Source organism: Lepisosteus oculatus, chromosome 24 (genome assembly GCF_040954835.1).
Source record: "Lepisosteus oculatus isolate fLepOcu1 chromosome 24, fLepOcu1.hap2, whole genome shotgun sequence".
Taxonomy (NCBI): Eukaryota; Metazoa; Chordata; class Actinopteri; order Semionotiformes; family Lepisosteidae; genus Lepisosteus; species Lepisosteus oculatus.
In genome coordinates this window covers 4,750,848-4,772,202 of record NC_090719.1, presented here as the reverse complement: position 1 = coordinate 4,772,202, position 21,355 = coordinate 4,750,848, and the positions used below count along the sequence as shown (strand labels likewise).

Here is a 21,355-nt window from a genome sequence, read left to right as displayed (position 1 = left end):
TTTGTTTTTGGTGCTCATGTTTCGAAAGGTTTATGGTTATTTCACATAATGAACTTATGGTGAATACCCGTTTCCTCAAACACTTCTTTGCAATGCATACATCTGTTTCTGACTCCACAATGTCTCTCCTACCAAAGGGGTATACCGTGTCCCTGTCCACTAAAGAGCTATGTTCCATGCAGCACAATATAAATCAGGTAACATGCAAGAGGAATTTCGTCCTCTCCAAGACCCAAGACAAATCTAGGTCAATGCATGGTGTAAGTACAGCAACACCAAAACTGCACGAAGAGAGTGGAAATTTATCATGGTTAACCAAGGCTTTCATAAGGAATAATGGTATTGCTTAAAATGGGACTTATTTTTTTATTTGTTGTGTTTTAGGGTCCACTTGGTCCACATGGAAATCCTGGCCCTCCTGGTTTCCCAGGACTCAAGGTATGTACAGTACAGAAGGCTTTAAGGACATTTATAGGACATTTGTTACTTGAGTATAATACCAGGAATTGACGCTTTAGATTCACTATGTAAATAAATTCTACACAAATCCAAAAAGGCTTGATGCCAGGGAAAAAGAAACGTAAAAAATATACAGGTTGGTAGCTGCGTCAGCATGCGTAGGCTGCAAAGGAACAAGTAATAGGTTTATTCCATGCTGAAAAAAAGAAGAAAGAGAACACAATGTTTCAGCCGTGGAGCCTTCTTCAGGTGTGAGAGAGACAGGGCAGTATGTGTCCGTCTGTGTTCTCAAAGACGGTTTTCCAAACTCATACATCAGAAAGACCACCGAAACCAAAATTATTCTGCAGCTAGGATCACACATTCTCCCTTCTCTTAACGACAGACTACTGTTCTTTTAAATTTTCTCAATTCATTGGAAGTTTCATTTCACACCTCTCTGCACCCATTCTGACTTCACACCTCTTGATTGGCCTCTCTTTCTGTCCCCTGCTCCCGCCTCTCACTCCTCCTCCCTCCCAACCTTTGTTCTCCCACTACTTTTACTTTATATTCACTATCTGTGTGATTTGCTTAAAAGCAAATCAATGGTCAGTTGGATCTTTAAAAAAAATGAGGAGTCAGTTCAGATGAGTTGTCCTCCAGAATGGACTGAGATTTATAAGGGTTTTGAGTGGAAAGCATATATGTTGTGGTGAGTCTTTTTAATGTTTTTTTTCCTAAGGCAGTAGAATGACATTAGGGTCAACTAGGGCTCTCTGTGCATGCATATACAGTAACAGCCCCATTAATGCTTAATAAATTTAGCCTGTGAAGTCACTGCACAGTTTTTGTATTCAGTAGCTGCACTGGGTTAAGACTTAAGATTGTGCTGCCATAGGCATGTGTTCTGAATATGATCTCACCACACATGTGCATACACTCATTATGTGTTCATCACAAAAGCAACTTCCTTCTCTACTGCTGACTCTAAAAGGGATAACATAGGAATTTCATTAATATTACATAAGCAATGTAAAGAAAATTGAATTGACGTGGACAGAAATACTAGTACCAGTATCTGGAGCAATTGCAGCTGCACAGTGCATGAATTTAAAAGCTGTACTTTTTTACTCCTGAAGAATCTGAGCTGACATGCTGTGTTCTTGAATCTGTGCATAAGAATTCAACACTTCATGATTCACCACTTGAACATGTCTTCCACACTTGAAGGAAAACCAGAATCAGATAAGGGAACTGGGTGATTGTAAGAAAAGGCCTCATATTAAGGTTTATATGCTGCTGGGTGCTGGAAATACGATCACTGAAATGAAATGTCATAAAGGCTTTTTTTCTTTCTGTATTCTAAAGCAAACCCCCTTTTCTCTCAATCTGCTCAAACCTACAGTATTTCTGCAGTGACTTGTCTGACCTTTATTTTACAAAATGCTACTGAGAAAAGTAAAATACTTTTAAAAAAACTGTGCCCTGTGAAAAAGGAAGGTAATACAAAAACCACATTGTACACATACTATACAGCAGATCTGGGGAGCTTAACTGGAAGTAAATTGAAAGGGGCAGATCTTTACACTCTTCTCAAAAAGTGTTTAAACATGTAAAGTAGAATTTACTTCAGGGCTCACTCTTTGGCTTTTTATCAAAATTTTGATATCTCTAAATCCATCTTAATTCTGTAATTGTACATTTGCAACACAAGATAACCATTTTCCACTTTTCCCAGAGTTCTCTGCTTTGTTTAAGCTGTAGCACATTTAATTAGAAATAGGATATACCTCAAGTACTGAGAATTTGTTTCTCCTTTGTAACTATGTAAACAGTTGCAAATGCTCCCTATTCCAGTGAATGCTCAATAGCAGCCCTGCCCTTGTTAGACGATTGTGGTTAATTAGTTAAAAAGACTTTTCATATGTGATAATGGACTCCTTTTTAAAGATGTATTCTTGAGCTAAGGAGATAAAGATGACATCCCTCAATATGTTGCATTTGTGTGGCTATGTAAAGGACTTTTTTTAGCTTGTACTCTTACAGCTAACAGCCAGACCAAGAAGCCATCCATGTCATTCTAGAGCTCATAAATCCTTAGACCCATTGGGGAGGTCATGCAGTACAAACTAGGCAGTAATGTGAGTAACTGGGCAAAGCAATGCAGTAAATGTTATGAGAACCATAACATGTTGCCCATGCAGGCACAGGAAGGTCAGCGGCGTGTGCTAATCTTTGTCTCCACACTCACTCGGGTTTCTTGTTTTGGTTTGTTATGGCTCTTATATTGGAGTTCTGAATAGTTTCATTTCAAACATGGCAGATCTTTACAGTCGTTGCAGGTGTAAGTACACAGAACTCCTCAGGACTCTCTTTTCTGCTCTTCTGTCAAATTCAGTTTCTACATCAGAGCATGGAAAATAGAAAAAGCTGTAAATGAGAGCAGGCTATTTAGCCCATCTAACCCATTTGGTTGTTCGTACTTAATTGGTAGAAGGATCTCATCCAGTTGTTTCTCGAAAGAAGCCAGGTTATCAGTTTCAGCAACATGGTTGGGCCTCCTGTTCCACACTCTCACTACCCTTAGACGTACAGATGTGCTTCCTCTTCTCAGTTTTAAATACTGTATGCTTCAACGTACTTTGCACTTGCGTCGTCTAGTTTGTGTTTCACTATTCATTCTGAGCAGAGAAATGCTGCCTTGCAGACAGTTCTTGTCGGAAATAAAAATGAAAGATCCCTTGGAGAAGAGGCTGCACTGTGATTGTACTCTCATTACAACCTCCTTGCTTGGCAGGTCTTATCCCATTCAGGCTCGGTGCAGAGACAGCTGTATTAAGTTATGCTTCGCCTTTCCCTTATTTAACTTGGATTTCTGCGGGGAGAATGTTTAAGTAGCATCTCTGAATTTTAAGACTTTTTTTTTTTCCTTGAGTGTTTTTTTTACAGACAAGAGGGCTTTTAATATCTCAGGCTAGGACTGTTGTTTATACCAGGACAGATGCTTGAATTTCAGACTTGTTAGAAGGAGTTTACAGTTCACTGAAGGAAGAATTCATCATGGATAAGTTTATTTCAAACAAAAAGAAAATCTTTACTAACCAAGTCAAACTTAAAGCAGATAAAGCAATTGTATAAAACCTTTATTTGCTGTCTTGCAACCAGTCATCAAATGTACTAGAATTTTAAAGACATCGTAGTAGATTTTAAAGTAAAAAAATCCAAGGTTTTGATTTCAGAAGAAAATGGTGAACTCGTATGAACAAGGCATTTTAGCTGGCTCCTCTGATTTTCAGTGTACTGAAGTTATATTAAGAAGAATTAATAATTGCTGCCAAATTCTTGATGGGTAGACACCCATTAAAAAAGTCAGTAATTTCAATTAATAATGTTTTAGTTTTTATGTTTTTAATTTTGTTTTTGTCTGCCCCTTTTAGCACAACTATTAAAGGAATTAATGTAAAGGTTGGCTTGAGCTCCATCTTTAACAAGCGTATTAAGGAGCTGACACTGTCCTTTTAAAAGGTGTTTGACATTATGAGCTAAACTGTTATGAGCAAGTTTCATTTTTTTTATTAGGGCTAAACAAAGAAAAACAGCACTGAAACCACAGGACTCCTCTTTAAAATCAATTTTTTTCATTTCCTTCTTTTAGCCTTGATGTGGGAACTCTGTTGACTTCAGTAGTGAAACATTATTTGTAGATGTCTGGCATTTAGACCTTCAGGCTTTTTAACATCATAGAACAAGGAGAAAGAGGCTATTCCAGGTTTTTCAAAAGTTGCTTTTTTCCCCAGAAATCTTCAAACCAATACAGGCCTGTCTCCTTTGATCTACAAGGATTTTTTTTTTGTTTTTATTGCCGTCACACCAAATTTTGCATGGCTTATAATCTTATCTCAGTTGATTTTTCAAACATTTGCCAAGCTTCATGTACATACTAACTATAGTTCTCTACCTTGCCTAATCTCTGCACTCTAGAATTGTTTTGCTCTGATTTTGAGGTGGTTTCTGATCACTCGATATGGGAAATTCAGTCTTATGATGGAATTCTTTGCAGTTCTTGGGTTGGTGCAATTTGCATCCCACTACCTAAGAACGGAAAGGAAATTTCCAATGTCTCAACGCGCTTTTGTTATCTGAAAAGCTAGGAATAAAATTATCGTTATAGGCTTAATTGGTTATATGGCTGATCTCGGAAATAGTCCTCGGATAGGGTTCCATTCATTAGAGCTGGTAACCTTTAAGAAAAATTTTACTTGAAGCATTAAAAGAGCATTAGTGCCAAGTTACCATTTGAAAGAGAAAAAGTTACCTTTCAGTGCAACATATTACTGTACCTTCTACTATATGGTTATTCAAATTGCTTCGATTAATATGGTTTTATTACCTTTCTGTGTTTCAGGGTAGAAAAGGAGATGCTGGCCTTTCACCTGGTAGAGCACCTAATGGACAGAAAGTGAGTGTTTTTCTTTACATTCCTATTCACAATGCAAGTCATGTAATGCCATGCATTTAAAGAGGAGTTAATACAAATGAATTGATCTTGACACAGCATTGCAAGATATACTTTCTAAAGGTAAGTTGCTGAAACAAGTTCCTAATTTTAGAGGTAGTCTTCCATATAAAAAAGTGCAGCATAACTCAAGAAAGAACAAGTTTGCTTTTCCGAAAAGATAGCCAGTGATTCTTCCTGTATCCACTACGTTACAGTTGAGAAGTGAAAATGAGCTCTTTCTCTTTTCCAGGCGTTCTCTGAATTTCCAGTCATGGTTTCAGTTTTTAATTTAATTTGCGGAGAGTCCTTTTTCTGTTTCCCATTGACATAGTAACATTATGTCACTAGGTAACATGCAGAGTTTCACTTTCAGTGAACCATTATAAGACTGGGAACTGCTGCATGTAATTTAAGTGTTTGTGCTGATTTAAAGAGTAGAGAGTGGAGTAGGTTTTTGGAATTCTTCATCACTCTGATCTCTCAGGATGTACTGTACACACTACAGCAGACAACTCCACACAATGTAGACAGTACATTACAAACATAATAGATAATGACGGGAAGAATAAATATGTTGTGGGACAATCAATATGTACTAGTGTAGACCACACAAAAAGTGCAGAGTGCAGGTGTGTATTGAGTCTGAGGCACTGCAGTTAGCGTACTTCAGTGGGATAGAAGCTGTTCTTGAGTCTAGTGGTCCGCGCTTTAATAGTGTGGTACCACTTGCCAGAGTGCGAGGGGGAGGACAGTTAAAGTGTGTAGTGGTATGTTTTTGCTTTGTGATCCTACTGGTTTAAGATGTTATTTGTGTGCTTTTAGGGAGATCCTGGACGTCTCGGTCCTCCTGGTTTACCTGGGCAGCCTGGTCGGAAGGTAAGACCAAAAAAAAACAACATACAGTAATTCTATGATACTGTTGGACTAAACAGAGAACACAGGAGGCTGACAAAGTGAAAAGATGGAGTAGAGGCTATTAACATGGTTACATTACACCCTGCCTTGGCAGTTGTTTTGGCTGATGTCCCTGCACGCAGCAGCACCTACAGTAAAAGGAATATTTTTCTCCTGAAAATGAAATTCCGGTATTAACGGCTCTAAACCGAGATGGCTAGCGTTCGGTACATGAATTTCAAGCACAAGAAACAACAAATAGACTCCTACGTACTTCTTGAGAAACCACCCATCAAAACAATTCTTTGAAGACAACCATCCAGGGGGATTACTCAGAAAGTCTTTGATTTCAAGATGTTTTACTTCTTGTTTGGGGAAATAACTTAACAAGAACCAGACATGCCTTTCAGACATGAATCTTGTGTGGTAAATTAGCAGCAACAAAGCTGCTAATAGCTGGTGAACAAGAACACCACATTAGAGTGATGGTCATCAGAAATTGTAAAAACCTTTTGATTGTGCAGCAGAAATTTTACTTTAGCATTTGTTTCTTGCAGAAGATGCATCTATTTCTCACATAACTGGTACATGTTAAGGTTAGAAATGCCAGATGGAGAACATAATCAATTTGTGATGGCTGAAAACCATGAACAGTTTTATAGTTTTCAGTTTATTCATAATTGCTCTCTGAGTGAAGATTAATTAATGATTAAACCACTAAGAGTAAATGGCATTTCTTCCAAGTCTCCAAGAGAGTTTAACTCAGAGGAAGGTCTCCTGCCATGTTTCAGGTCTCCTTTAGCCAAGTATCTGAAATATCTGAAACCTCAGCCTTTTCTCTGTGACTTGAAAACTCTGGCAAAGCTATATGGGTTAAGGAAGCAAGACTACATTCTTACATGTTCAAAGTTTGATGTACTGCGCATATTTTGGGGTGTGATGTTATGTAAGTAGGCATGTGTAGGACAGCATTGTGGAGGAGTGGGTATAGACTTATTGACTTACAACTGGAAGGTTGTGGGTTATTATTCCAGTCAGAGAGCTGTTGCTGTATCCTTGAGTGAAGTATAGCATTCGGATTGCTCCAGTAAACTGCAAACTTGTGGAAATGGGTACAAGTTGTTTTGCATGAAAGCATAGGCCAAATTAACGATGATGCGATTTATTTGTGGTAGAAGACCACTAGGTGGCAAGTGGGTTATTAATAGACATGTCAGGTACTGTAGGTTCATAGATTTGTTAATGTCATACAATGAGCTAAGGTCTTTTCCATTTATTCTGTTGGATAAACGTTTTGCACCATAGTGATAAAGCTCACCTCAGTCCAGTTTTTGCTAAAGATGCTGCACTACATGCTGGGATTACTGCTACACAGCAAAGTTGGCCTTTTCTTACCTTATGTATGCATGAATGCACATTACTGATGATGACTGGAATATTTATTATAGAGTCTGTTCCCACATCTGAGATGTGCTTTAGTCCCTGATCTATCATTAATGCCAGATCTCTGCAGGGATGTTTCCTCAAAGCTTCTTTGTTTGTAGGAACCAGGGAATTTAGTTGTAGCTCACAACAATAAAAAACAGTTTCTTTACTCAGGTGGACAAATGTTTTATTACTGAACGGAAGGATGAAAAGAAATAATCTGATAGATGAAAGACTGTACCAGAAGTCATCTATGTGGTTTATATAATCCCTTTTATAATACGAGTTCTCCCATTTTCCTTTTTTTTCTAAGCAGAGTATGTATGCAATAAAAAGTAGCTTATACACGCGTATATCATGTACAGTTGTGGTTATTAACCATGAAGTGTTAAATTCTCTTAAAACATGAAAAATATAATGTCTAAATCACCTGGCACACTTGCGATACCCACATGGTTTTCATTAAATGGCTGTGGCAGAAGGAATATTAAAAGTTGGTGGAAAAATACTTAAAGAAACAATTTATGTTAAATTACTTTTGGCAGCGGATCATCGGATTATTCTGCTCATGGATTCAGGCCAGAACAATCACTGCAAGCTAAAGTGTACTGCATATTACATAGGACCATAGAGTAAAATTATATTTGCATGCAAGAACAACAGCAATTATTGAAGCTGCTAATTAACACATTTTTTTCCTCGTATGTAACAAATATTACTATTAAGACCCCTGTTACTTCTCGGACACAATAGTATAATAATACCAGATGGCCTAACTGCTGAGTGACTATAAAGAAAATTATGTAATGGGACAAACTTGCTATCCAAAAATGCTGTTTTGTGTTTAAGGTTACTTTAGTCCATTCAGTTCAGCTCTAATATAGTAAACTTCAGCACGAACTGCATTGTTGCAAGGTTTCTATTGATATTACTTTAGGATTCTTACTACAGTTTTATTTTTGGAGGTTAGGGATTTACTATATAAAAGTTGTGCAAGGTGAAGTTGGAACAGTTCCAGTGCGTTTTAGACAACCTTGAATAACCTTTCTTGTTAGTCCTGAGAAATATTGTTGTAATGTATGAAATCCTTATCATCTTCTTCTTGCTTCCAAGTTTTGAAATTAGAAGCAAGGTTAAAGGAGTCCAAAAGCCTAAGTTTTGCTCCATTCACACACATCTTCAGGAAACATTAAACCTGTTACTGAGCTTGCGGCTACAGGTATATTCGAAGTCAAGAGACAAAACAGAAGGCAGACCTGACTGGAGGGCCTTAAAACATTACCTTAATGTGGGATAGTCTTCAGAAAGGATGCAGCTAGGATTAAAACTAAATACGCCACTGGTGCTTGCAGAGTTCCGGTTTTGCTTTTGCAACTGGGACAAACAATACAAGGCTTGCCCTTGGAAGAATTTTACAGTTCCTGCTTCACAATTGGGTGTGACCGCATCGTGTTCAGTGCCCGCTGAGTTTGTGATGCTGATGACGGCACTTTTTTTTAAATAAAAAGGCTCAGGAATGCAAGACTGCCTTGGCGCAATTTCTATTTCTTCTAATGAAACGAGACATACTTGGCCTCCATAAAAACTGGCAGTAAGCTCCAGACATCTCACTCTTGAGCCGTGTCTAAGCAAAATCATCCCCAGTAGGACAGTAGACCTCTGACCTCCCAGTCCATGGGCTCTTAACCTCACCACCAGGCCATGTTGGATATTTGGCAGCAAGCCTGTGAAACCCACGTAGGAGGGTGAAGAAAAAAAACAGTGTAAATGATCTAATAAAGGGCTGTTACACTCCAAAAAAATTCTAATGCTGGAAAATGTCAAGGAAAGCCTGGGAAAGCATCGCAAAATCAGTTTTATTATGGAGAACATGACCAGCTCTGGGAGTCTGTGAAGTCTATTGACACTCGCCGAGCATGCCGGTGGTTTTTGTCTCAGTTGGTTCCTCCCGCTCCAACCCTGTGTGTCAGTCATGATTCCGTTTGGCAAAATGTAGAATGTCTGTGCTTAGACAGAAATAGCAATCTTTCCATTCTTCTGTGTAACAAAAGCATTTTCCACATTTTGGTAGAAATGCAGTGTACAACCCTACCAAGAGGTCGCAGATGCATCTCTTGAGTGGCTGTTCCTAATTTTGGCTGACCCCAAGATGTCTTCTGAGCTATTTAAATAGTTCCTTTCTGGCCGCAGTCATTTGCCTCTCTCTAACTCGGTGCCCATCCTAAAGTAAATTCCAGGAAGACTTTGGAGATTCGAAGAAAGCAGAGTTTTAAGGCAACCATTACTTCAGTTTTTTTAAATCCACGTAGACTTTGCATGTGCAGTACATCCTCATGGTGTTTCGGAATCTCCATTTCACGGTCTTGAACACTCTGTACTTTTTTTCCCCATCAGGTTGAATTGTCATGTAGAGACTTAGACTTATCTAAGCTATGCTACAGTATATACAGTATTGTACTTCAAAAATCTTGATTGCAGGCAAGGGAGCTGCAATGTGGTGATTCATATCAAATACTTGTGGGATTAGACATTACTGCTTAGACTAGCAAGATCTTTGCTCACAGTCTGGATTGGAACAGCATCTTTTCCAAATCTTACAGTGGCCCTGTCTTCGAAACAGGGCAAGAGACGTGACAAATGAAGGTATTGTAAAAGCCCAAGTCTCAGTGCGCCAATGTGTACTGATTGAGTGCCAAATTAATACAGGACAACAAAATACAAGAAACCAGAGCAATCCACCAGCATTCTGCATTGAGCCAAATGAGAGTAAAGTGCTAATAGAGAATAATCTCCGACAAACTCTAATAATAATATTTTAAAAATCGCCTTACATTTATATACCTTAGGGCACATTACAGAGCTACAGTTGAAGCAAAGTGCAAGCTGTCTTGGAGAAAGAACTTCACCGCTGCCTTATATCTGCATGCCACACAGCATCCTGACTGGCTAGACAAGGTGGAAGAAAGTGGCCAGAAGACTAAATTTTGAAATCGATGCATGGGGAGAAGTCAGACATGCTTGATTTTAGCAAACTGCATTATTATTGTATTTCCTCCCTATTTCATTTGTCTTAGTTGTATAAAATTGGCTACTTTAACAGCATGCTCCGTTGTAAACTCCTAGCGCATTTTGAATTAACTCACTGCGCCTAGGAGTGTTTTATTAAGAGCAACAAAACCAGAATTTATCTCATTCATTATACCCATCTAGGAGGAAGACCCTAGGCAGTGTGATGATGGGAGAGTAGGCATGATGTACAGAATATTAGTATTCACATCATTCAAGCACGGTGTTAAACAGGTCAGAATTTGTTTAAAATGTGTATGGACTGTAAAGGAAACTCTTCAGCTACAGTATAAGCGCCATCAGCTTTTGAAGTTCCAAATGATATAAAATACGATGGTTTCAATACTGCTTCTTTTATGTGGAATAAACTAAGTTTGATCTTAAGAGTAAAAGTGTTTCCTTGGAAAATAAATTTGTTTTTGTTTTTTTTTGGGGGGGGTTCATGGAGTGTCTTATACCCAGAAGTGTAGAACCTTGGTTAAGTACTCACTGTAATGAAAAGTTCTTGACTTTCACAATTAATTTTAAATTCAATAAAATGTATCCATTAAACCATAATATATTGAGCGAGACAGGAGGCTTGCTGTTGGATGTTGCAGCAGGCCATTCCTTTTCCACTGGAAAAATATGATGGGGAAATCGGAGAAGTGGACTCGACATCAAGACCAGAATGTACTGTTTTTACAGTATCTAAGAAGTGAAGTGTGTATTCCAACTTCATAGAGCGTTTTCTGCCAAGCCAGGTCTTTTCGAAAGAGGCATATTACTTCTCTATATGATCAGGCCTTTGTAGAGCTGTTGCAGTACTCCTGTTCAAGAGAGAGTGCAGTTATTCCTGCAGTCCCTTATTTAACAGGGACACCTCAAAACTGTCATGAGGAGAACCCCTTTTCAAGAAAGTGAAAAACTGTTAGGGGATCGATCTTCACCTCCCCAGAACCTGCACTGGGGAACATCTTGCCTTTTTTTCTGCCACAGCTTCCTTTAGGACTATAACAGCAATAGGTTTCCCCCAGCTGTCACAGGTCTGAGCTAGAGTTTAAAGTCTGCAGCAAGGTTAGCTCTAGCTACAGGCACACAATACCATGAGTCATAAACAGTCTGAGCTTTGGAGGAACAAAAGCAAACAAGCTATAAATGAGTCAGCCTGACAAACCTGCCCCTGTCTGGCTTACACAGAAGCCCTATACTCACCTCTGACCTTCAACAGTGCAGTCTGTCACCGTTTCCAACCTGGAGAGCAGGCAGCAGTGTGGAGGCATGCTTAGGATTCAGTCTTTATAACTGGAGAGCTGTGGGTTCAAATTCTTGTTCAAAGTCTTGAACAAGGCCTTTCACTCATATCGCAACCATTAAATACCCAGCAGTGTCAATGGGTGCCAATATAAGCCACTTAGGATAGAAGTGTCAGACAAATAAGTTAGAAATCATACTAGTAAAGAGCCTTTGGGAAGACAGCAGGGGATTGACAATTGTGAATGAATGATGAATCCTGACAGATGCTCTTTTTCACCATTACCATTGCTGTCTGGTGTTGTCCAGCAACCACTGCCTGATGTGTGAATTCTAGAGTCACTGTGGTTGTATCAACACTTCCAGAAGAGCAGACAAAAGGTACTTGTCTGGCAGTTTTTCCATCATGAGTTTGTAGTGTAGTGCACTCCTCTCAATCACTGCATAGATGTACCATCTGACTGTCCATTACTTTGTTGATTTTAGTGCTTGTTGGATGTCGAAGCAAACCATTTATATAAAATGGAATGATTGCTACTTGTATTTATAAAGGGCTGGTGAAAATCACAGGTGTTCCTTCCGTTACATTTTCTTCATTTTGCTGCACGATGTTTGCATGATCTAAGACTATTCAAAAATAATTGGCCTTTCCTTTTTTTCCTGCCTTGTTGGAATCCACTAACAGGGTTTTCCGTTCATGTCGCTGTCCATAAGCCAAGTTTCTGTGATTCCATTTACATCATAATCACCTACTTCTGCTGTAGCAGCTCCCATTTTTCATTTTGCTCATCATAATCCTGGAATTAGAGTATAAGCATTTACTACCTGGCTTTTGATATTTTGCTTTTCCAGTAGGGTTCTGGAAAAGTAAAAAATAGCTACAATATAATAGATTGATTTCCACAGTGAATTTCTGATTTGGGTGGTTATAGAGAAATAGGCTTTGTGTGTTATGTTTCACATCATAGCCAAGTGTAATAAGAAAGTTGCTTACATTGCTTAATGCAGAACCAGTTAATGAAAAAGGAATTTTTGTGGTTTTTGTCTGATTCAGTGCATATGGTAATTACATACAAAGAACTGCTGAACTGTACAATGTGTATTATTTTTAATAATTTGCCATTTTTTTTCTACCCTCATGGATGAGTGTAGTTGTACAGTTTCAGAAACATAACGGGCTGATTGGAAGAGAAAGACAGTTGACTGACTTGATTTCTTTCACAACCTGAGACTCGTCAGTCTGTTAACAGTTCTTTGATGCCGAGGTTTCAAGAGCAACAAGCCTTGCTTTGACTCTCCTCCAATTAACAAGGAATCAGAGCAAGGCTTTAGCTTGTCTTTCAATGCAGGGTTACAAAGCATTAAACCACTGTACAGATGGAAAAATCGAAAATGGAGAGAGAGAAAGGAAATAATAAAATGCCTGCAAAAAATGCTTTCTTGTCTGCCCAGGGGTCTGAATCAGAGATGAGCAAATTGCATCCAGGGTGTTTCAGCAGCAGAAAGCACTTAGTCATCAGAAATGCTGTCAACTTGTCTGGATTTTCAAACACTTAATAAGCTCTGACAAAAAACAGCACATGAATTTCCCTTGGAGGGGTGGTTTTGGGGGGAATTGATAATTATAGATGAGCTACTGCACTAAGAATTTAATACAACCCTTTGACACCTTGGACTTAGTGAACACATGTACATAAATGGGAGTTCTCTACACCTGAAAAATAGGGAGAGTCAGTGAATTACAAAGAAAAAGAGCAATTGTTTCCTCTGTCTGTCTGCTGTTCCATCTTGCATGGCAGATGACAATGGACTGGCTCATAACTGCAGTATACGCCACAGCATGCAGGAGTGAGTAGCACAGAATTTTAGTGCAGCAGGTAAGTATTGTGCTCTCCTCCTGTCTGCTTTTGGATCGCTCCAGCACAGTTGGCAAATATCGGTGATTTGTCTGTTGAGGCAAAATTGCTGCATGCATTTTGTCAAAAAATGTTTTTGGAATTGACCCAATACGCTTCACAGGTGTTTTTAGTTTAAAAAAAAAAACAATATTGGGAAAGAAACAAAGCCATGCACGTGAGGCACTGCAGTGTTCCTTTAGTAAACCTGTGTGAGTATGAAGTCTGTGAGACGATAATGTTGGAATGTCATTGACAAAGATACGCACAAAGATACTTCCAGTATGGGATGTGCAGTACTGGAAGTAACAATAAAACCACAAATAGAAACTGCTCTTTTAGTAAGAGTGATGATGAGACTCCATGTTGGAGTTTATCACTGATGATGTCTAAAAGAACTAAATTCACACAGATACAATAGAATTATTAAATAACCAGTATTTAAATGCATATTACTTATTTGGGATCGTCTGCCTTGCAGGCTATTGTAGTGGGATCCAAATTTCAGTGGAATAGAAAACAATAGCTCTGTCTGCCATAGCACCCTTTAAATTTACCCTAGAGGGTGACTGAGAATTAAATTCCAAATTTCCTTTTACCAAAAGCAGCATAGCGTTATAAAGATAGTTTAGGGTAACTCTGTCCAAAAGAGGTTTCAAGTTTTCTTTTCCTACCACTTTAATATATTCCTGTGGGTTTTTTGTTAAAAGGTTTTCATAAACACTCTGTATCACATGACTAACCAAAAATAATGGAGTGGAATGTCACATAAGTGGATACACATTGTTCCAGAGAAAGAAGAGAGGAAGATGAAGCCTATTTGTCAAATAGGAATAGAGTATTCAGGTTCCCAAATGTATGCTAGAGGATTCAAGAGATTCTGAATCTGTAGGTCAGACCCATTTAAAAACAGTATAGTGTTATGGGTATGCTATATAATGCTATATACATATGTTGAATTCTAGTCAACACTGTATAGTAAAATTAATAATTTATGTGCAAAAGAGGTAGTAGTTTTTTATGGGAGATTTAAACTTTCCCAACATATGGCAAAGACCTTTAGAAATATCAGCAGGAGAAAATGAAATGTAAGGCATGGTTAATGGCTGTCTTACCCAGTTTGTCAGAACTCCTGCAAGAGGAAATTCTTCTTCAGATCTTGACTTTTCAAACAATCAAGACCAAGTGAGAAAAACAGGGGTGAGAAAACCATTACGAAATTGTGATCAATTAGTAATAGTGTGCCTTGAAGCTGTACAGGTTGAGTCCAAAGCAAACATTTACAATTTCTGGAATGCACGCTTTTTAAGACATAGTTTAAGAGTAGTGAAATGGAATAGGACAGATATAAAGTGGAAAACGGATGGGGAAAAAATGAAATGGATTCTTTTTGGAGTACAGACTGACTTTTTCCCCAAAAGTGAGTTAATCAAAAGCTGAAAAACAGTATCTTAAATGGTCCAATTAGGAAAAATAAAAGGGAAGTTGAAAGCATTTCATAAACTGATTAAAACAGCAGGAGACAGTTAACGGAAAAGAGTCCAATGAATTGCAAGCACAGGTGAAAAGGACATAAAGGCCAAAAGAGACGTTTAAAGGAATGTTGCTATGGAAGACCAAATAAATGTTCTTTCAGTAATACAACAGCAAATGAAGTAAAAATATATATAGACAGAAACAGGAAACTTCTAGACAATGAAAGAGCAATGGCTGATGTACTAATTCTGATAAGAGGTAAATACTCACATTTGGGGTAAAGTAATTAATAGTTTAGCGGTGGGATGTGTACTAGTTTCACTGCATTTCTTATTTTATATCAATATATTATATTATATATGTTTTTGTTTCTGGTACAGTTAGCAAGCTAGTCAGGGATGCAGATGATAAATTAAAAGACAGCTAGCACTGTAGAAGCAGCAAATGATAACATTTTATCTTCAACACGGTGGTGTTGAATGTAGGAAAGTGCAAGGTTTTGCATGTGGGTTGTAAGAAACGTGAAGTACAGTATACATACAAAATGTATAAATGCTATGAAAAAAGTGTTTATTTATTACATTAGTTAAAAGCTGAAACTTGCATTTTATATAAGGCTTACTAGAAGAACTTGTAGATATTTAAACCACTCAACCTTAGGAGGAAATTGTAATTCAGTCTTTTTCAAAATCCATCTTCTGGGATGATCCTTCAGAAATGACTCATTTAATTGGAGAATTTAATGGAGTTCCACTGTACTACTGATAGGGGTGCAGTTGTTTAAAATATTTTTTTAGTAATGTGCTATCTAGACAAGTTATTTATAGTAAGATAATTAAATATGAACCAATCCAACTGTGCACTTTTAAATAGTTCAAGTTTATGTAGTACCTAGCTAGCTCTGCGGGGATGTTTTTCAATGAATCAACAATCAGAGATTATTTACAGATGTTTCTCAAACATTTGTTTCAGCTCCTATTGCTGAGAAAACAGTTTCAGCTCCTATTGCTATTACTCACTTCAGCTTTTTGTTTTATGTATAAGTAGGGGATTCATCAAAAGAAAAGTCACAGGGCACATCGCTAACAGAACTGCTACAATGTTGGATTGGTCTGGCAATCCCCAAGTACAAGCTTCTTTAATCAATTTAACTTTCACAGACGTGCACTCAACCTTTCCAGAAAAGGCTGGAAAGTCAAATTTACCGCATTCAGAATATACAAAATAGTACTCAAGCCCACAGCAATCTGAACTGGCAGCTTTCTGCTTTTCATCTTATTCTGGTTCATCTGAGATTAAAACCAGCAAGTTCCTGTCTCTTGTTGTAGACTTTCACAACTGACGTGTCCACAGGGAATGTGATTCCAAGCCAACCAACTTCAGCCAAACCAGTCATGACTTTGCCAACCAGTTATCATGGTGGTGTGGTTATAAGCACCCCTGCGTTGCAGCTTCCTGATCCTCGGTTTGATTCTGGACTCGACCCCCTCTCTGTGTGGAGCACCCCTTTTCCTGAGTTCAAATGGGTTTTCACTGGACTCTGGCTACTTCCCACCTTCCCAAGAGCATGCAGGTTAGGGATGACTAGCTACTCTGAACTGTCTCTTTCCAGTGTGGGGATGTTGATCCCAGTACAAACGAGTACAGTCTATGGGGAATATAGCAAAATAGAGTAATGTTCCCTAAGTGGGCATTTAAGATCAGTACAATGACTTGTAGCGGTTTATCCTCACCCAAACTAAATTCTCAATTTTTCTTACTATACCTGTTGTCTGAATTTGGAAGATTTAGTTAGAATTTAATTTGCATTTGAGATTTCTGCCTTGACCTTTTATTGTGGCTTGAATTACTATGTTTTAATAAAAAATAAACCATTTGTGCTTCTCCAAAGCAATGTACACAGAAAAGGAGGTATAGTATGACATTAGTTTGCATTGTCTGAACACAAGTTTCTTATAATCAACCAGTGGAGGAAATGGGCTTTGAATCAGGTCCCTGTTGTAAGAAGATTATTTTAACTACTGGACACTCTAGCCAGTAAAATATTGGCATGAGAAGTACATGGTAATATTCAGTGATATACAGTACAAACAGAAAATTTGCATAGTTGAATCAAATATTTTGCACTTATTTTGTAATTATTTTGAAAAGGCAACCCAGCCTAATGAATTGCTCTCAGATTATTGTGCAGTTTTAAATGACTCACTTTAAGCATAAATAAAGGAAAAGTGATCTCAACTCCATTCTTTAGGGAAACAATTAACTTGTGCTCAAGATTTGCTCATTGGAAGTATTCATTGTAGCAAAACATATCACCATTCCTTGAAGAAGGATATCAGATCTTTCTGGACTTGCCAGTGCTCTCTGTTTACTGAAAGAAATTGATCGTTTTTCCATCTTGTGGTTTTGGAATATGATTGTTGGTTTTCCTAGTTTTCACTACTGAGTGTGGTCTTTGGACCTGCTGCTACTTTTCAATATCCTGGCACATTATTTTGTCCATTCTTTACTTGTGATGGCCTACATGGCAAAATATTATTGCATGTTACATTTTAAAATGTTTTCAATATATTTAAAAGTGTTAATTGGTCATTTGATGGCGAAACAAGCTTGCACAAGTGTATTTCAGTATATTTATACACAGTATGTATGGTTTGTTTTGGCACTTTTTCTGGTTTACTGTTAGTATCCCTTAATGTGCCTCTGAATTTAACATGTCCAATAAAGTGTTCCCCCCAGGCATTTCAATCTGCAGCCAAAGCAGAGTCTCCACATATTAGGGCCACAGGTGTACAGTATAACATGTAAAATGCCAATTGCGTAGGTCATGTAATTGTTCATATTTGTGCAGCACAGAGTTGTTGTTCTTTTCCCCAAAAGGAGTAAAGCAATGTGTTGCACTGCAGTCATGTTAACATTTTATTCTCTTTCCAGGGACAGAAGGGTCATCTTGGTCTCCAAGGGCATCCAGGAGAACCAGTGAGTAGATTTGCAGGTTCCTGAAATGTCTTGGGTCACTTATTTTGTTTGTAATTGAAGGTTCTTTGGTGGGGGGTGTTTTACTTTCAACAAGATGGCTTTGATGAAAGATCTGAGATCGGTGAATATCTGCCAACACGCCAGATTTAGGGAGTCAAATGACCTTGTCTCATTTGAAGCCTGTGTCTTCAAGCTTGCAGAAATATATCGTAAATACAAGCCAGTAACCTCTTCTGTTCTTTGATGCCTGGGGAGGAGAAGGAATTAAAGACTGCTGGAATTTTTATATGAGATGGTGTTTCTACTTTAAAATACTCTGGGGGAAAGCCTGTACAGTAGCTTAACAGTGAATGTTAGTTTGGAAAGATCTTAGGTTGTTATCACTCCAACACTAGCCCTTCAAACCAACTCCTTCAGCTATTCCATAGTAATTTGAAGTCCAATAACCCCATGCAAGATAAAAAAGTGCATCTTGCACATGCCGGGTACATTAAAATCTGATAAATTGCAACAGCAGCATCAGGAAAAAAAGTGGTCATGGGGTAAGTTTTAGACACAAGTTCTGAAATAACGGAACAAGGGGAGTGAAGCTACTTAAATCTATTCTAAGCAGTTTGCCTTTATAAAAAGAGGCATTGAAGACAAATACCTAGTGTAGATGCTGAGAGTCTGGGTGCTTTCCACAGATTGCTCAAGTTCTAGGGAGTGGGTGGGTGTGGATTTGGTGTTGGTGACTCAGGGATTTCAGTTAAACGAGAGATTTCAAGCGGTCTATATGAATGCAAAATGTTTACGCAAGATTTAGAAGCAAGTGCTCCCCTGCTGCTTGCTGACTAAGCCATACGTTCTAGATAAAGATATAGCTCTCAAAAAGCTCCAGAAGTCCTAAAGGAATTCTTGGTCATTTTTTAGGTGATTTTATTAGCTAGTACAGGTGCTCATGTCAAATCCCAATAGAAATTGATATCAAGGCCTATTTTCTTTTTAACTTCTTTACCTTTTGACAATAACATAATGTCTCAGATTTCTACCACAAGGCATTTGTACATTACAGTTTAAACTTTGTCAAACACTTATTGCACTTCATTTTAAGTGGAATAACATTAGCTTCACAGTTTACACTTGCTAAGCTGTAGTCATGAAAGAAAGATTAGACTTTTTATGTTGATTTTATTTTTGCAATGATCAGTATCCCTTTAAGCAAATTAACACCACAAGTACTTTTTGGGGATATTGCTTGGTGGAAAATTTAATTCACACTTCATGGTAGTGGTACAATTTAAGGAAGAGCACAGCAGAAATTGGGTGTTAGAAGTATTGAGGCTTGAGATGACAAAATGCTTAAGCATCCTTTTCATGTTATTGTAATTCCTGTGACACAAAGATAACATTTGGGCAACAGTGGGATAAAGGATACCTTTCTCTAGGACCAAACTTGAATCCATCTTTATATGTGTGGCCAAAACCTTCAGTACTGGGGGCATTCATGAATAGGTGGCTGTTCTAAAGTCAGGGCCATGTCAAAGGATGTTATACATGAACACATTTGCACTTAAAGAATTTTGGCAGGGGTGTTTTTCCCCCTGCTGAAACAGTACCAGATGGTCTGAATATAGCGAGACTCGTCTGAAAAACCAACAAGAAAATAACACCTTACTTCTGGTGGCGCCCAGTCTTCCAAAAACAATATTGGACTAACAAAGGCCTTTTATAGCAAGGTCCTAGTCCAGCTCGTGGACTTCACAGGTCTTTACTTTTGGTTCGGCTTTTGCACTGATCTCATTTTGTAGCTCGTCTTACTGAGCTATCCGTCACAGACCGCGTGGACAGTATTCCAGTTAATTGGGACAAATGGCTTTTTTTTCTTTCCCCAGGGGGAGCGAGGTCCAGATGGAAGCCCAGGTGCCAAAGGTTATCCTGGCAGGCAGGTGCAGTAAATCTTAAGATGCTGTGCTGGCTAAATGCACAAAGTAGCAATTTGAGTGTGGTGGGACATGGGGAAGGGTTTGAAACACGGGGCCGTTAGTGGAGAGTACAACTTGCCTACATAACAGCCCTACATTTTTAAAAGATAAAATAGGTTGTTGTTCAAGAGAATAAACATTTTAAACAACAAAAAAAGGGCTACCATTTCTTTCATAGATTTGATTAAAAATCTTCTTTTCAGTAGTAACACGTTGATGTAAATGCGGCTGAGAAATGTGTTACTCTTTCAAATGAAAATGATAGAATTTTACTAGTTTTTGTAGCGATTTAGACCTGTGGTGTAAATACTGAATGCTGATGTTATTCAGTATAGATATTTTTTAGAAATAAAAAAAAAGTTATTTTTCTTAAGGCTTGGTGGCATAACAATAGGAAACTTGCAGGAGCCAGAAGTAGTTATCTTTTTCCCCAGCTATTGGCAGACTGATTCATACTCTACTGACACAGCCCTCCTGTGAAGTAAAGGGGCTTTTTTTGTCCAATTTACCAATCGGTTTCACAGGGGCTATAAATCCTACTCATTCTCATCTCAAGTTCTTCTGCTTCTGCCGTTGAAAGTGGTGAAAAGAGAAATGTACACTTCAAAATATGCGTGAAATAATACATTGCATTGGCAGCAGCAGACCAGGTATTCTTCCTGAAGTGTTTCCTCAATCTACTTTGTCTGTGTACTGTGATATTACGGTATACCATTCTGTATGTTTTGATATTTCTGAAACATTCCACATGGAGTTAGACCTATTTTACACCCCATGAATTAGTCTTTAGCACCCCCTACCATTCAAAACTCAAGAAGGAAAGTTCTTGCTCATGGTGACACCTAATTTGTAGAATATCTGAAAGACCATTTCAATGAAAATGTAATAGTGGCTTATGGAGCTCACTTAGTAGAAAGGAGAAGGCATTTTTTTAAATTTTCACTTCAGTAATTGGAGTTGAACAGAAACATTTTAATGGGAGGTAAGTAGGTATTTTGAAATCACATGGATGACAGCCACTGAAATGTACCTAAAATTAAACTACAGCAATGTGTTGGCAGTAAATGCTACAAGCGGAATTACACAAAAGTAAACTTTTTAATGAGGCTACTCTCTTAAATGAATGGCATTTTGACGGATAGTAAAAAATGAATGTATAAATACAGATGAATTAACAGAACTGAGCTGAAATACTGGATTTATGATCACAAAGTGGTCTTTGAGGGTGGTCTACATTCCAACAGAACATGAAAAAAAAGTTTGAACAGTAAGAAACAGTATAGCTCTAACTTAGTTCTGAAACTTTAGAAGACAATAAAACTATTATTTATATATAATTATATCCTAATTTAATTCTAAATTAATATTTGTAGAGTATCGTTTGAATTTCCAGATAGCTATTTCTGAATTCCTGAGGGATTACATTTCACTTCAACTAGCTTGTTTTCTGTCCAGGGAAACTTTGAAGATATTATTGAACATGA

General features: G+C 38.0%; 1 protein-coding gene across 4 annotated transcripts in view; it reads left to right on the top strand.

Moving 5' to 3' along the window:
• LOC102685690 (collagen alpha-1(XXVII) chain B) overlaps positions 1 to 21,355 on the top strand; it is a 155,604-nt gene that overhangs the window by 38,611 nt on the left and 95,638 nt on the right. For all 4 annotated transcript variants that reach the window (XM_015366777.2, XM_015366773.2, XM_015366775.2 and 1 more), the window contains exons 5-9: positions 385 to 438; positions 4,847 to 4,900; positions 5,762 to 5,815; positions 17,863 to 17,907; positions 19,782 to 19,835. In XM_015366777.2, coding sequence (XP_015222263.2) covers positions 385 to 438; positions 4,847 to 4,900; positions 5,762 to 5,815; positions 17,863 to 17,907; positions 19,782 to 19,835 — 261 coding nt within the window. The remainder of the gene's footprint in view (positions 1 to 384; positions 439 to 4,846; positions 4,901 to 5,761; positions 5,816 to 17,862; positions 17,908 to 19,781; positions 19,836 to 21,355) is intronic.